The 16,643-nt window shown below is 40.8% G+C and overlaps 1 protein-coding gene across 1 annotated transcript in view; it reads left to right on the top strand.

Moving 5' to 3' along the window:
• The window catches only part of LOC139718344 (dynein axonemal heavy chain 3-like), a 128,112-nt gene that overhangs the window by 43,931 nt on the left and 67,538 nt on the right, over positions 1-16,643 (top strand). Inside the window, exons 14-32 of the mRNA XM_071629822.1 lie at positions 851-981; positions 1,623-1,818; positions 2,523-2,717; positions 3,220-3,408; positions 3,804-3,932; positions 4,564-4,764; positions 5,172-5,311; positions 5,915-6,073; positions 6,612-6,840; positions 7,398-7,550; positions 8,021-8,162; positions 8,602-8,800; positions 9,791-9,899; positions 10,570-10,689; positions 11,389-11,559; positions 12,045-12,182; positions 12,522-12,665; positions 13,409-13,573; positions 14,161-14,295. Coding sequence (XP_071485923.1) covers positions 851-981; positions 1,623-1,818; positions 2,523-2,717; positions 3,220-3,408; positions 3,804-3,932; positions 4,564-4,764; positions 5,172-5,311; positions 5,915-6,073; positions 6,612-6,840; positions 7,398-7,550; positions 8,021-8,162; positions 8,602-8,800; positions 9,791-9,899; positions 10,570-10,689; positions 11,389-11,559; positions 12,045-12,182; positions 12,522-12,665; positions 13,409-13,573; positions 14,161-14,295 — 3,045 coding nt within the window. The remainder of the gene's footprint in view (positions 1-850; positions 982-1,622; positions 1,819-2,522; positions 2,718-3,219; positions 3,409-3,803; positions 3,933-4,563; positions 4,765-5,171; positions 5,312-5,914; positions 6,074-6,611; positions 6,841-7,397; positions 7,551-8,020; positions 8,163-8,601; positions 8,801-9,790; positions 9,900-10,569; positions 10,690-11,388; positions 11,560-12,044; positions 12,183-12,521; positions 12,666-13,408; positions 13,574-14,160; positions 14,296-16,643) is intronic.

The raw sequence follows: 16,643 nt of genomic DNA, 5'->3' as shown, positions 1-16,643 counted from the left end.
TCCCATTCATCGCACAGCCAGCACCGCTTGGTAAAGATCAAGCGCTCGAATAGACACTGTACTTCAGAGCCTCTTTTCTCAGTTCACACTTTTTCTGAGTTTGTGCTTTCTTTCCAATATTTAGATAGGTTAGGAGAGTCCATTTGATTTGAGTTATACATCATTTTAAAGCTTAAAGTCTGCTCTTTCAGAATATGGTCTTAACTAAAAATTCATATCTTGGCGACTTTTTGTTTGTTTTAAGGTGCAGGGTCACAAATGTAATCCAACATGATTGAATATTGTTCTGATCCTATTTTTTGAAATGTGGTTTACCTTGATACTGCTTTCATATTTCAATTTGCTTCTTTTTTATGCTGAATTTAAATTGACTTGTGACTTTCAGTGTACAAACTTTGCCTGAAATGCTGAATATTATTTAACTGATGATAATTGTGGACTAAACTACAATTTGAAATAATAGAGCTACCTAGCAGACCAATGAAGAGAGAGTGACATAATCCCATTACATTCTGCATTAACAAAGTATAAATTTAACATCCCATACCCTTCTCCAATGGAATTGTACAGCATTTTTGTTCCATTTTGCAATGCGTGGGCTTTTGTGAAAGGAGATACATTGTAGATAATGACACTTTAGAAATAATTATTCAGATCTGATTCCATGTTAATGCCATCAATAGCTGCCCTATGTTGCATGCATACAATGATTAAGTCATTGTGTAACATCCATATTCATATCAGTCATTGTAATGTTGTAACACCTGTACAAGACAAATTGTTGGTAGATTTTCTAGAGATTGTCATGACCAAGCTGATGTTTGCTCTTATCATTGGTTCGTTCATGCAGAAAAAACTGGAGGTGGCGGCGGGTAACCTGATGTTCCTAATGGACTATGCCTACCTCATCAAGGATGACATCATGCTGAATGACCAGACATTCACCTGGCCAGACAGAATCATGCCAATCATCCGGAATAGGTATGGTCAACAGGGGATGATTTAGGGCAATGTGGTGGAGCACCAGTACTGAATGTGAAGTGTCTACTGTGGCACAGTAGACAGACAATGTATTATTTATACATACAAAGATTATTTTTGCAGAATAAAAAATTCAGAATTATGCAGTTGATCAATTAAAAAAAAATAGACTTGATCAAAATCAGACAAGTCAACGGACCATGGTATCTGTTGGATATTGACGTAAATCCTTTACATATCTTTTCTGCTTCATTTCACTGCTTTCATTGAAAATTAATTTCTTGAGATAGTATTTTAGTCTGAAGATATAATCTACTGTCATCTTGGATTGCTTTTTTTTTTAGATCAGTCCAAGTTGTTATTCAATTAGTGCTGATGGTTGTGTTCGAAATCTGTTGCTTCATTTCAAAATTTTTTTTAAATATTTTTAGAATGATGATGCTCCACATCATCTAATTCTGCTGTCTCGTTATTGTACTTTTCATGTTGTTGTTGTTATGATGTGTAGGCATATAGTTTTGATCCATCTAGGTTTAGCACTTTGATCAATATGCCTTCTGTTTGTCTGTCCATATCTCCATCTCGTGCTGTCTAATTGAGTCAATATGTCTCCCTGCCCTCAATTTCGCCCCACCCTGCAGTGAGATGAAGCTGCAGAAGGAGCATGACATGGCCGTGTCCAAGCTGAGGGACTGGCAGAAGAAGTTTGCCGCCCGCATCAAGGAGGTCATGGACCAGGTCAAGACCTTCCGCACCAAGGACCGCATGTCGGAGGCCCAGGACTACCTCAACAAGCTCATCGACATCCAACTCAAGCTGGACGACTTCTATGCCGAAGTGAGTCCTCATAAAGTAAACCAAGTGATGTCAAGATTATCTGCAGTTGAAAGCCAGAAGGATGTAAATTCTGTGCAAAGCCTTAGGAGTGAACAGCCTCATCCAGAAGTGATGATTCATCATTCTTTCACTCTCAGTGACTTCTGTGTGATGCCTAGAAGTAATAAAACTGATGGTAGTCTAAAAAGTGATACAGAAAATGGTATCTCCCTGTTTAGCTCTTCTTATATCTATGTCTGTTAGGTTATCACTAGTGTTGTAAAATCACTTGTTTTCATGGCATATCATTAGGTAGACAAATGATTCCTGTGGAATTTGAGTAAAATAACAGTGAATATCAAGGGTCGGGGAATAAAGCTGTTCTTGAAATGTAGGTCATGGTAGGTTACATGGGTATCCTCTTGCTGGTACCTAAAATGTTTGAGAGTAACAAAAGGGACATACTCTTTCAGGTTGGAAGACTTGTGCTCTGACCTCAGATTTCTTAGAAATTAAGTGGTCACATGACCCAGGATGTTGTTATGTTATAAAGGTGTATATCATTCAGTTATGAATATTTAGGCCTTATAATGAGTGTACATGAGTTTTTTAACTCATGTGTAGCTTTGTTTCAAATCCTGCCTGCCTTCTCATCTCCTCCTGTACCCAAAGTCATATGAGGTCTTGTTCAAGTCCTATTTTCTCACTTCCTACTGCACCCATAGAAAGCTGATGTGAACCGGGAACAGAAGCTGTTGGACGTAGGTCACATCAGCCCCTACCCAGAGCTGGAGGTCATCAAGGAGAAGAAGGAACCCTACGACAAGCTCTGGAGCGCCGCCGTCAAGTTCCACGACATGTACGACAGGTGGATGAACGGACCACTGCTGGAAGTCAATGCCGAAGTGGTGGAGGAGGAGGTGAGTGATAATACATTGTATCAGAGTAATTTCCAAATGATTCGGCACGCTGTACACTGGGGTATCGTCATAACCCGGGATAAGGCGTTGTGTAGCGCCATCTTGTGTCCATTATCGTACAGTTGTACAATGTTGTCATGGTGACTATTTTCTTATCATCAGCGCCAGCATGAATCGGGGCAGCAATAATGATCCCATTGCCGATTTTACTTCCATGTCTACTCTTAAACAGTGAAGAATAATACAATGGAACATGGAACATACTCAATCAAATCCTCTCATAAGAAGGACGGGCAGACAGTCACATACACTCAAAATCAGCCTTGAAGAGCATCATTTTTGTGCTGCTTGAAGGTTTATTCAAGTTTTGTGTTGCTGGAAGCATCATTTTCAAAATAATAGATATACTACGACTGTGAAGATTTTTTTCTTTCATATACCACTTCTTGTAAGTGTGCACAAACTCATCACGTTCGTTCATGTTCATTTATGTTGCCTACAGGTTCAGAACCTGTGGCGGACCAGCTACAAACTGACCAAGACGTTTGCCCACCCGGACATGATGGGCCCCATGAGGGCAGCAACCACCATCAAGGCCAAACTGGAGAAATTTAAGATCAACATGCCTCTCATCAATGCCCTCTGCAATCCTGGCATCAAGCGGCGACACTGGGACATGATGAGTGAGAAGGTAAGAATGAAACATAGAATAATTTCTCAGAGAGAGTACCATTGATGACCGATCTGTGTTTGTTTTTGTTTGTTTGTTTGTGTGTTTGTTTGTTGCTGTGCCGGATATTACTTTTGTGGAATATTTTCACATGGAACTGTGTATTATGGGGTAATGCAAATGTCAAGCAAGGATCAGACATTCTACAAACATGTTTTTGAAAGAGAGCTTGTACTAAAAGCCATGAAAGTATTTACAGTAGATACTGTATCTTAAAGATCCTACTATTAAACTTTCACAACAGTAACAGAGAGAGTGTAGTTTAGCATGCTTACTTGGAGACAAGGCCAAGTGGCAGACAGACTTTGAATAACCCTCCTTAAACACGTTTTCACTTGCTCTGCTGTTGCTGTCAGGTGGGGTTCAACATGACCCCCCAAGAGGACACGCCCCTGGTGGAGATGCTACAGATGGGGTTGGAGAAGTACCTAGAGGACCTCAGTGAGATCAGCTCCCAGGCCAGCAAGGAGTATGCCATGGAGAAGGTGAGATGACTCCTTCCCCGCCCTTCTTCTTCCAGTTTGTCCTGAAGTCATCCATCCAAATATCGAATTATGTAATGATGATGATATATGTTTTAATTTTACCAAGAGTAGCTCTTCTACAAGGGGTCCATGCTGTTATTATTACCCCAGCAGTGCAAAATGTCCATTTCCATTTTATGGTCAAGAGGGACATTTTGGGGGAAAAGAAGAAGAAGAAGAACAACTACCTACATGAGGATTATGCTGTTGTTTATCCTTTTGTTCATCTCATGAGTGATGTGACATTTGCTCCTGCAACAAATGCTCCGGTCTTATTTCATCCAAGGGTTAGGGTTGTGATAGGGTTTTAGGTTTAGTTTAATGTGAGGATTAGGATAGGAGTTAGGGTTATGTTTGTGGGTAATATTTATGTTTGGCTTAGCGTGCACATATTCTATAGGAGCAATTGTCGCAGGAACAAATGTCATGGAACCCTTCTTACAGTCATCATTGAAACTGTGTTTGTTTATGTCATTGTTGTCAATACTTGTTATTCATGATAGAGGATAGAGAAGGAAAGAAATGGAAAAAGATTGGAATTGGATGAGCCATCAATGGTCTAACAGCTTGTCATCTTTGGTCACTTTTGCAGGCACTGACCAAGATGAAGAGTGACTGGCAGTCTGTTCACTTCACCTTCACTGAGTACAAGGACACCGGCCTGGCCATTTTGGCCTCGCCGGACGATGTCCAGGTGCTCTTGGAAGACCATGTGGTGAAGACAGCGACGATGAGGGGCTCACCGTTCATTGCCCCCTTCGAAGCCGAGCTCAAAGAATGGGAGACAAGACTTGTGAGTCTAGCTGTTACAGGAATTTGGGGAGGGGCAGAATGTCGATTGTGTCTTGTATTATTGTATTTGATTTTCTAATACTTCACAGATTATGATTATGTTTTTACCATTTCTCGTCTGTTGATTTAAGGCGTAATTTCTTTGCTTGCTACTTGACTGAGTTTGCAACTTTCTATCATAATGAGCTGAATGAAATGCAGGCGTTTCTTTGGCTTTTGGCACAACAACTATTGGTATTACAGGTTGGCAGGTCATTGTAGCACAGCTCACTTTTCTTTTGTGTATGATTAAATGTAGATGCAGTGTATATGCTCTGTAATCATAGTAGAGGGACACCAATTACACAGTTGAACTCTGCTCATGATGAGTAACGCCATCATTTTGTACCTGCTTTCCTTGACTCTCAGCATCGGATCAAGAACATCCTTGACTCCTGGCTGAAGGTCCAGGCAGCATGGCTGTACCTCGAGCCTATCTTTGGCTCGGAGGACATCAGGCGGCAGATTCCCGTAGAGGGCGCTATGTTCACAACAGTCGATGGACACTGGTAAATTACACCATCTGTAATAAGTTCATCGTGTCTAAAGTGGCCAATTAATGAGGCATGGAGAAGTGAAGCGATTATGGAAGCAATTGTTCGTAGCACCTCTAAGGGTCATTCTAAGTAAGCTGTCACCTTCCATGAATTCATATAGCCCAAGAAAATAGCAGTCACTGTACCTTGATATGTGTGCATTACCGTAATCCACATCAAATATCCCTATTTTAACAGAATCTTTAAAAGAAAACAAAAAGTTAAATGAACCAAGGACAGTATGTATTTGTACATCTTCTACATTACAACAAGAAGTCAACTCCTTCTGTGAGTATAAAAAACAAAAACACCACACAAACAAACAGAATTGTATGTGCATAATCATGTTGCCACAATTATCAAATGTACAAGCTTGTACATATACGAAGCTGTAACTGGATATTTAGTGACAGTATTCTTCGCAAGTTTTCATTTGACTGCACTCCAAATGTCACCAATGTGTTTGTGATCTGCTCATTCGTCTAACATACATTGTAGCTCTTTATAGGTGATCAGTTTTCCCAGTAATCACCTGTTTTTCAACTTTTTTGTCTTTTTTTACCTCCATCCCATTAGGAAAGAGATCATGCAGACATCAGTAAAGAACACCAAGGCTCTGGTGGTGACATCACAGAAAGACATGTTGGAGAACCTACAGCATTCTGAGGGTCTCCTGGACACCATCCAGAAGGGCCTCAATGACTACCTGGAGAAGAAGAGACTCTTCTTCCCAAGGTCTGTCCTAGTCCACCAAAGTTTTATTTCTGTCTTGGTGCTCTTTAACGGGAAAGTCAAATCTACGTTTAAGTTTACTCTCATTATAAGAGGAAAATTAAGCATGATAGTAAAACATTAATCCAAATACAACTATGTAATAAAAAAGAATGTCAATGTGACATTTAAGTGAAGTATTCATCATTGTCACAAGTTCATTAAGTAATTTGTGGTGAGGAAATGATTACTCTTTGTCTTACTTTGCTTTATATGGAAGTTCAGATTAAATTGCAACCAGAATAGCTATAAGCTTTCTTTATAGGGAAAACTATCATGTGTAGATTTGTGAGTCTGTGTGTAGTAGTTACTGAGTTGATACTGTTGAAAAAATATTGCAAATTGCAGGCATTGAAAAAGCTTCAGGATTCGAGTTATCACCCACATCAAGTGGCGGCAATCCTTTGGTTGTCATCCTCTGTCACAATCCTATACATTGGTTTAATTTCTCTATGTTGTACAAATATCACAATATCTATGTTTGTGTCTTTTTGTTGCATAGATTCTTCTTCCTGTCCAATGATGAGTTGCTTGAGATCCTGTCCGAGACCAAGGACCCTCTGCGAGTCCAGCCCCACCTCAAGAAGTGCTTTGAGGGCATCGCTCAGCTGACCTTCACTCCAGAGAAGGAGATTGTTGCTATGGAGTCTGCGGAGAATGAGAAGGTTGACCTCTGCTCCCGCATCATTCCGGCTGATGCCCATGGGCTGGTGGAGATGTGGCTCATACAGGTTTGTTTCCAATGCATATCAACACTGTGTCAGACTATTGCTATAGATAGCATGGATGTATTGAAAAGTTGTCAGATTTCACCTAATACAGTGTTTATATTAAAAATAAATCAACTTGGTGTCAGAATATCTTTAACATGAATCTGAAATGTATTGACACAGTTTCTGAATACCTTTGCATGTAGTTTACATTGCAGCATTCATCATGAAAGTAGATCAGGGATACCACACCCAATCCTCAATAGGTACAATTTCCAGTGACTCTAATTCTGTAGCAAATGTATAATCACTGTCTGCATGTGACTTGGCAATCCCCTTTTTGTTGTCTTTCAAGCATTTATTGAAATTTGGTTAAGTAAGGAATAAAACAGCTTGATTCAGAGAGCTTCATATAGTATTTTTCAGCAAGGGCTTTATATGATGCCATCTACTGTGATTCATTCCTGTCATTCTAAGTAAGACCCAAACGTCACTCTGAATCCATGAGTTCCCTACAAAGTTGTGTTCTTATTATTATCACAAACCTCCATATTTACTTATCAACTTTTTGTGTGTAGGTGGAAGACCTGATGAAGAAAAGTTTGAGGCAGGTGAATGCCAAGGCAGTGGTGGCCTACCCCGAGACACCCCGCAAGGCCTGGGTGCTGAACTGGCCTGGCCAGATAGTCATTGCTGCCAGCTCCATCTACTGGACGGCTGAAGTTACCAAGGTAATGAGAGCTGTATAGTGATGATGTAATCTTGCCATGGAGACAAACTTGATGCGGATGGTGTGAAGTCTGGAGGTTCCATTTTAGCAGAGTTTCGTGATAGTGATGGAAAGTTACTGTGGTGTCACAATCTCTGGGCACCAAAGATGTTGCTATCAGGACTTAAATTCATGTTGAATGTCATTATACCACCACTGTGATGAAATCATACGATGCCCAAGACTGTAAAGTCTCGGGTGTCATTTCAGGCAATCATTATTTGTTTGTGTGTGTTTTTGTCCCCTTTTCATTCATTTGTATTCTATAACTATGATTAAAGACAAAGAAGAGGAACATGGATTGAAATATTCTTTGTACAAGTCAAGAAACACAGGCTTTGCATGATTATTCAACGACAAATTTGTCTGTGCATGACACGCATGTGAAAGATTAAGGATGTTGTACCGACTGGAAATTTCTAATATTATCAGGCAATTTTGGAGAAAGACGGACTGAAGAAGTACCTGCAGACGTGCAATCGTCAAATTGATGAGATCGTTGAGCTGGTCCGAGGAAAGTTGACCAAGATGGCTCGCATCACCCTCGGGGCTTTGACAGTCGTTGATGTTCATGGTGAGTGCACTTTGATATCCAGTATTAATTGTAAGAGCATCCATATGCCACACCAGTGTTATTTCATATGGCACGGTAGGTCACTATGCAATTCCCCTTTGTTACAGTATGAATTAGTTCATGTGATGTCAAGAGAATGGCAAATGATGTGGTAGCAACATCAAGCATTTGATGTCCAAAACTGTGAATATGTTAAGAGTATTTTTGATAATTGCCATCAGGTGTGATATTTTGTTTGAATGGATAAAACTTTGAAAACTTTTGTTAGCTGGAAATAGCGTGAAAGTGGTATTCAGTCACTCTAGTTTGCAAAGAAATGCCCTCATTTTGTGCAGTATGGAGACAGAATAGATGCAGAATGAACTTGGGACTTTTGAAAAATTACTGCTGTAAGTTGACCTTGCTCCCTCTCTCTCTGACCTCTTCTCCATCCCCTCAGCGAGAGATGTGGTTTCAAGCCTCTTCAATGCGAACATCAGTGACCCCCTCAACTTCCAGTGGATCAGCCAGCTGCGATACTACTTCGAGGAAGGAAGCTCCATGGTGAGAATGATCACCACCACTGTGCCCTATGGCTACGAGTATCTCGGCAACACGGGGCGGCTCGTCATCACCCCCCTCACCGACAGGTGTTACAGGTGAGAAGATCCAGATTAACCTGTTTAGGGACAAGTCACGAGTATACTCGGGCAGCAAAATCAGCCCATCCTCAAAGGGTTAAAAACAGGACCAGTAGAAGTTTGTTTAGTCATTCCAGTTTTCAGTGCTAACCCGATAATCGGGGACCACTTTAATGGGAACCATTCTAGCAGGAACACCATGTAAGTGCAACAGATTAATGGAACAGACTTTTTTGTGTTATTTCACTTCTTGATTTGAATCATGAACTATCTTATAGACTGTCTACTACATGAGCACTGCTTACAGTAATTCGGAAAAAACCTATATCCCAACCCCTCCCATTTCTGTGGGGGCCACTGTATTTGTTGTTCCTGTCCAACAGCATATATCTAGATTTATGATGGATGATAGAGGGTAATATGTGTGTATTTATTGTATCATGTATTCAAGACATTATTGTTCTGTACTCCCCTCTACCCCTCTCTACACTCTTCTTTATATCCCATCTCCCCCCTCCCCCTCCCTCCTCCCCCCTCCCTCCCCCCTCCCCCCTCCCCCTCCCTCCTCCCCCTCCCTCCCCCTCCCCCCCCTCCCCCTCCCCCTCCCCCCTCCCCCCTCCCCCCCCCCCCCGCATATTATGTGTATGAATGTGTGAATAATTGGTTTTGTTTGTTTCATTTCCATCTGAGATGATGGCTGGATAGCCCATATTCAGCTATGCTAAGCTGGTCTTCCATGGGGTCCAGTTGGATGTAAGGTGGGACCACTTCACCAGGTTAAACACCCTGCTCTTTGCAAGGATAGACGAAGCAGGATCTTTTACGTGCATGAATAGTGACTCTCTGTGTTAGCTTTTCCTTTGTGGCTTTACTGTAAGTGTGTATGACTAATGATTTGAATATCATTACATTGTGACTGTACTCCTCTGTACCTTACCCTCACCTGTGTGTGCCTCAATCCCCACTCTGTGGGTACTTCACTCTCTGCCATCATTTGCTCCTTCCCAGGACCCTCATGGGGGCTCTGCTTCTCAACCTTGGGGGCGCCCCGGAGGGACCCGCCGGTACCGGGAAGACGGAGACCTGTAAGGACCTGGCCAAGGCTGTGGCGAAACAGGTGGGTATCCCACCAGGATTTCTCCCTGCCACTTGACTGCAGGAGCTGGCCATATGAAGAATGAAACTTTAAGTCAGACCATTGGTCATTAGTGCATATGAAAGCATACTAAGGTATATAGGAAGCTGTCAAATTGTAGCGTGGCTGTCAGAGTGACCAGAACAAAAATACATCCAACTTGGATATAATTCCTGGATATAATGTTACAATTGCTAATTTTCAAAGTGTTCTTTTTTATGTCATGTGAGTCAACATGTAAATCAGTATTTGATAGAAGTTTTCTATAAAATTGCTTGAGGACTACAACATGGAATCTATGACTTAGTGAGTTTAGGAATTTTATGTATTACTGCAATCCATTCTGAGGTTTCTTTTATTTTTATTGTACTTTGTTGTGAAAGGGAAGTCATGTAATCAGATATGATTAATCACACCCGAGTTTTATCTGTCTTTTTCTACACTCATTGTGAGGTCTTGTATGAAAGGGACCAATTTCATTCTAAAGTAGATTCATATGATACAAAGTACAATATAATTGAATTAGATTTTTATGTGATCCTGTGTTTTGTGTTTGGTCTCATGTGAAGGAACCACTTAACTGCTACAAAAGAGCCATGTATTATGATGGCACTAGTTACATCTTGTCTATTTGTTTGTTTCTTATATCCAGTGTGTGGTCTTCAACTGTTCCGATGGTTTGGACTACAAAGCCATGGGCAAGTTCTTCAAGGGTCTGGCCCAGTCTGGGGCCTGGGCCTGCTTTGACGAGTTCAACAGAATTGAGCTTGAGGTATTCATGACTACCCTAGCCCTTCATCTTTAGGGCAATCTCAACAGTATGCAAATGTCAGAGGCAAAGGCATCAGATTTCTTGCATGTACTCTATATATTGCATATATTTTGCATTGTACATTATTCAATTAGTATTACCTTCCCATTACAAATTGATGTGAGAGAAAGCTCCTGTTACATTTACATGTGTTATGTAAGAACAGTACAAAATAATAAATCTGTTTTGCCTTATGTCATCTGTAGGTAGTAAAATTCAGAGTTGCATGATTTAAAATTGTCCAGTAGATGTTAAAGCCAATTATAGATGGAAAGGTACATGTACACTGTACATGCGTGTAATATAGAGCACAGAGCAATGTTGATATGGCTTACTTGGTTTGCATTGCAGCAAATGACCAAACGAAATCCTTTATAAAGGGTGCCTTCAATTTAATGGTATTCTGTCAATTGTGAGGAGCTTCAGTGGACGAGTGGATAAGACCTCGGACTATTGATCATAAGGTTCTTGGTTCAAGTCCCCTGGCTGCAGCGATTGTACCTCAAGGCAAGGCACAGTGATCTCATTGCCTGGTCCTTTGAAGGGGATTTAAAGCTGTCAGTCTCATGGTTGCTTTGCTGACAAGCATTCGTTTCTTCCCTTAATGACTGTGTAAGGCAAATTATGGTTCAATTCTGTTTGTGTTTCTGTGGCAACCAGGTGCTGTCCGTGGTGGCCCAGCAGATCCAGAGCATCCAGCGAGCCGTGGCCGAGCAGCTGAAGACGTTTGTCTTCGAGGGGACAGAAATCTCGCTGGACCCCTCCTGCACCATGTTCATCACCATGAATCCTGGCTACGCTGGCAGGGCGGAGCTCCCTGACAATCTCAAGGTACGGACTGTACATGTACCTGGATGGAGAATGTCTTGATGGTTGAGAACCAGCAGCATAACTTTTGATGTGAATGATTGTTGATAGCCTTAGTAAAACACTTGCTTACGCAGAGAAGCAATCTCACCGCAAACATGATTTAAAAAAAAATAAAACTAAAGATAATTCATCATACAGTCTACAGTCACAGAATGTTATCTGTCCAACTGACTGCATCTCCATCTTATGATGATGGTGGTATGATATAATACGAGCATTTATGCCGATTTATGTAATTGATATACGTTGTACTCTTTCCACCAAACTTCATGTAGTTGGTTAGTGTTGTGAAAAAATCTACATTTGAATGATGATAATCAAAGTTGGGAGCAATACCTCATTAGATTTCATTGACAGAAGAAACTGGTACATGTATGTAATTTTCCAGAATGACTGTTTTTATTCTGTTAAGGTAAATTTCCGTTATCCCTCTCTCCCTTCTTCAGGTCTTGTTTCGCACGGTGGCCATGATGGTTCCGGATTACGCCCTCATTGCTGAAATCAGTCTGTACTCCATGGGGTTCGTGAATGCGCGGTCCCTCTCCACAAAGATTGTGGCTACATACAAACTCTGCTCAGAACAGGTAAACAACTTTTCTTTATGATACAGAACTTCTCAGTCAGCACCACTAGTGCAGACCATCCTTACATTGTAATTGAACTGTTTAATACTATTGAGTGCATTGTCAGTGAGCTCGTGGATCTAGCTTAGATGTGAAATTATAGGATCTTTCTTTCTCTTGGTTCATTGAAAAAAACATCACTGCGAGTGAATCCATTACATTGCAGTATTGTGTAGTGCTTTTATCACAAAGAAAGTGTTTGAAACAACAAACATTTGGAGCTTCAGCTCAAAGAGCAGAGTATGGGAAGGGTGTATGCCACTAAAAGTTAATGAAATTCTTCCTGTTACCCATCCATAGCTGTCATCCCAGCATCACTACGACTATGGCATGAGAGCTGTCAAGTCGGTCCTCACTGCTGCAGGAAACTTGAAGCTGAAGTTCCCAGACCAGGCTGAGGATATTCTCGTTCTGAGATCCATCAAGGATGTCAACCTGCCAAAGGTAAGCATACACAACACTGAGTGCATGAGTCTGGGTAAAATTCCACCATGCTTGTTCTTAATATCCATTTCAAGGATTTATATTGTTTTGCACACGTACAACTTTTAGGCACCACCCATTAAACCAAATTTATGTCATTGCAGTGTGAGCTTTACTAACTGTTTTGAAATATCTAAAAGTGATTTGTGAACTCAAATATCTTGTGTTAGTGAAGGGTTGGTGCTCTCATAAAGAGCTGTTAGGTTTCAGAAGCCAGGAAGGTTATGCATTTCCATATGTTGTGATAGCAGACTGCAAACACAGGGGTACATGTACACAACCCAGATTATGATTGGTAGAGGGACTTCTGAAATGAATGTCAAACAGGGCCAACTGATATTGTGCTTAGGCAATATTCACTGTACATGTAGAAGTTTCAAGAACTGTGCATTTCTGCTTGTCTGTAGATCTGGCAAATACTGTATGATGCCCAATATTTCGCAAGGTTTTGTACTATCGCAAATTTTGTGAATCGGGTGCTATTCAGGAAATCAAAAAACACACGAAAATATTAACTTGCATCCCGACGTGAATGTGATGTGTACCCATGCATATCTCTGTTTGGTACTGTACTTCACAATCGCGAATTTAACCACTCGCGAAATTGTTGGGAAGTCGTGATTTGCAAAAATTTAGACTCACTAAATATATGGTGTATACAGCAATCTAACCAAGTGGTAACCCTTGCTCTTTCCTTGCTGCAGTTTTTGTCTCATGACATCCCACTCTTTGAGGGCATCATCTCAGACCTTTTTCCGGGTGTGGCCCTGCCACGCCCCGACTACAGCGTGCTGGAGGAGGCTCTTAGGATCAACATAGCTAGGCGCAAGCTGCAGGCTGTTCCATGGTTCATTGACAAGATCATCCAGGTATATGAGACTTACAAATGTAAATATGTCCTTTTCCAGGATCCCACTCAATTTCTAATGTGTATGTTCAACATTCATATATTGATGTCAATAACACATCAAAGTCAGTATATTCAGTGGTGAGAAATAGAGTAACCATCCATTGCCAAATTTTCCATATAACTCCTTACGTATCGCAAAACAAAAACTCACAGATATATAGGCTGTGCAATGTGAAAAGACATCATTATATCAACTGCTCTTACTTAGTGGAGTCCACACATTGGTGCCTTATTTTTCCCACTCATATTCACAGAGCTGATGTAAAGAAGTTCTTGCACCTTAGATATGGCCAAGAAAGATTCAAAACAACCCATGTATTCTAGCATTGCACATAACAATATTTCATGCATTTTTTTTTTTTTTTTTTTGGGGGGGGGGGGGAGCGTAGTACGAGTATGTCAAGATTTCCCAGGTATTATGCATTTGCCACCAGAATAGACTTTTGTGCTTATCATTCATATGTAGGTTTGACTTGTAAAATTGATGTTTTCTTTTTATCAAGAGTGCCATGACTCATCCTCACTGGTATCTTTTTATTCTCCCAGATCTATGAGATGATACTGGTCCGGCACGGCCTCATGATAGTGGGAGACACCATAGGAGGGAAGACCAGCGCCTTCAAGGTGCTAGCCGACGCCCTGGGAGACCTCCACAAGGCCAAGCTGATGGATGAGAACAGGGTGAGAGACAAAATCCCCTATCAATGTCTTGACCCTATTCTAACTGGGCTGTTTGAGACCAAGTTTTTACTGGGGGGGGGGGGGGGTCAATTTGATCCCCCCCCCAAAAAAAAAAAAAAAAAAAATTTGCACGAACATGAGCCGGATGTCAACCACAAGATTATATGGTCATAAAATAGAAAAATCTTGATTGTCTATTTTTAATGAATTAATTATTCAAATTTATCCATGAAATCATATTGCTCTGCCATTGTACAAGAAATATGCCCAAAATAAAGCATAAAACAAAAGGAGTGTGCTTTTTTAGGTTAACAACTTGTAGCCTTTAAAAAGTGCTATCTGTGAGTGATATTGTTTGTAATAGAATCAGAATGGTGTGCTATGGAATTACCAAACAGGCTTTTGAATGCATGTAAGAATACCAAAGATAAGAAGCTGTACAATTCAGAGAAATGTGCATTTTTATACCACAAACTTGATATTTTGGCTCCCTGATCAGATTAATGACATTATTGTTACTAGGCCTCTGGGGAAACTGCTGATTTTGAACCCTTGTGAGGTATGTTAACCATTTTTCTCTATCATTGACTTCGGTCAATGGTAAAGATTTGAGGTTAGCAGAATCTATTTGGTTTTATGGTTAATTTAATTTTATACATCTGTAGTTGTTTGCTGAAAATCAAAATGAGACAAACTGGTAGTGCATGTTTGAGATAATAACGTTTGATGACCTGTGCAATATGATGAGTCAATCATGCTGTCAACAAACAACAGTTATCCAAGTTCATGGTTCATTTCATGTTATTGAAACCAAACAACAGAAGTGAGAGATCAATATTTCATTATTTCTTGACAATAGACATGGTGCAATGTGCACACAACACCTGCTTTTTGAAGCATTCCACAAGCTGTTGACAGGCTCAGTTGAAGTGAAATCTACTCAGGTGCACCTGGCACAGAAATGCTATTGATGGTGTTTGTCAGCCAATCAGGTCTTTTGCTTGTGACTACCTGTTAAAAGCTACAAAGAATTTGCAAAGATGGTGGTGCAAAATAAACTGTTAAAAGCTAAAGAAAAGGGGTTGATGTGAATTTCATTTAGATGCACCTGACACAGGAATGCTATTGATGATGTTTATTTGTCAGCCAATCAGGTCGTTTGCTTGTAAATACATGTACCTGTTAAAAGCTACAAAGATCTGTGAAGATGGTGGATCATAATAAACTGTTAAAAGCTACAGAAGAAGGGTTGACAATGTGACATACTTCATGATAGCTTTCAACCGAATGACTGCTGATAAACAAGCACATAATTATAGCTTATAACGAAATGGTACTAAGGTCTGTGTTTTTCATTCACATTCACACAACATTCTCACACTCAGAAAGCTGCCTTCTTTTAGATTTCTGTCACTGCTGGTAAGACTGAAAAGTTTGAGTGGAAAGCTTCCCAAGGAATATCTCTGACTAACTTTGTACTTACATAACAAGAGAAATTTAGTTTTTGTCTCTTGTAGAACCATTTCAGAGGAGGGTCAATTTTCAAAGACTGTTGATAGTGAAGTTTTCTTCATTGACTAGAAAGTGGTCAATGTAAAGAAAATAAAGGAAACTTATTTTCTTTTTTACTTTTGTGGTATCATTGTGTATAATACCAGGTGTGGCATTAACTCATATATGGAAACCTAGTTTACCAGGTTCCCTAGATGTAGACAGTAGTGTCTGCATTCATGGCCTTAATTAAATTTTTTTTTAGCTCACCTGAGCCAAAGGCTCAAGTGAGCTATTGCGATCGCCCTTCGTCCGGCGTCCGTCGTGCGTCGTGCGTCGTGCGTCGTCCGTCGTCCGTCGTCCGTCGTCCGTCGTCCGTCGTCCGTCGTGCGTCGTGCGTAAACTTTTTACATTTTCATCTTCTTCTTGAAAACCCCAAGACCGATTTTCATCAAACTTGGCAGGTAGCATCCCTAGGGGGTTAGGAACTCAATTTGTTAAAATGGGCACCATGCCCCACCCAGGGGGCCCCCAGGGGGGCCCAAACCCCCCAAAATTAAGGAATCTGTAAAAATCTTCTTCTCTAGAACCAGAAGTGATAGAGCTAAGTTAATACTATGAGTTAGTACATTGATGACTGCAGTTTCAAGTTTGTTCATGGCAAAATTAGGGGTGCCCCCCTTGGGACCCAGGGGAGGGGGGTGGGGAGGGGTTCTAATGGGGCCTAAATTGTACATTTTCATCTTCTTCTTGAGAACCCCATTACCAATTTTCACCAAACTTGGCAGGTAGCATCCCTAGGGGGTTAGGAACTCAATTTGTTAAAATGGGCACCATGCCCCACCCAGGGGGCCCCC

Source organism: Diadema antillarum, unplaced genomic scaffold (assembly GCF_040938485.1).
Source record: "Diadema antillarum isolate AM-2024a unplaced genomic scaffold, OU_Dant_1.0 scf00000093, whole genome shotgun sequence".
Classification (NCBI taxonomy): Eukaryota; Metazoa; Echinodermata; class Echinoidea; order Diadematoida; family Diadematidae; genus Diadema; species Diadema antillarum.
The sequence above is the reverse complement of the archived record's forward strand: the minus strand, read 5'-3'. Positions and strand labels throughout refer to the sequence as shown.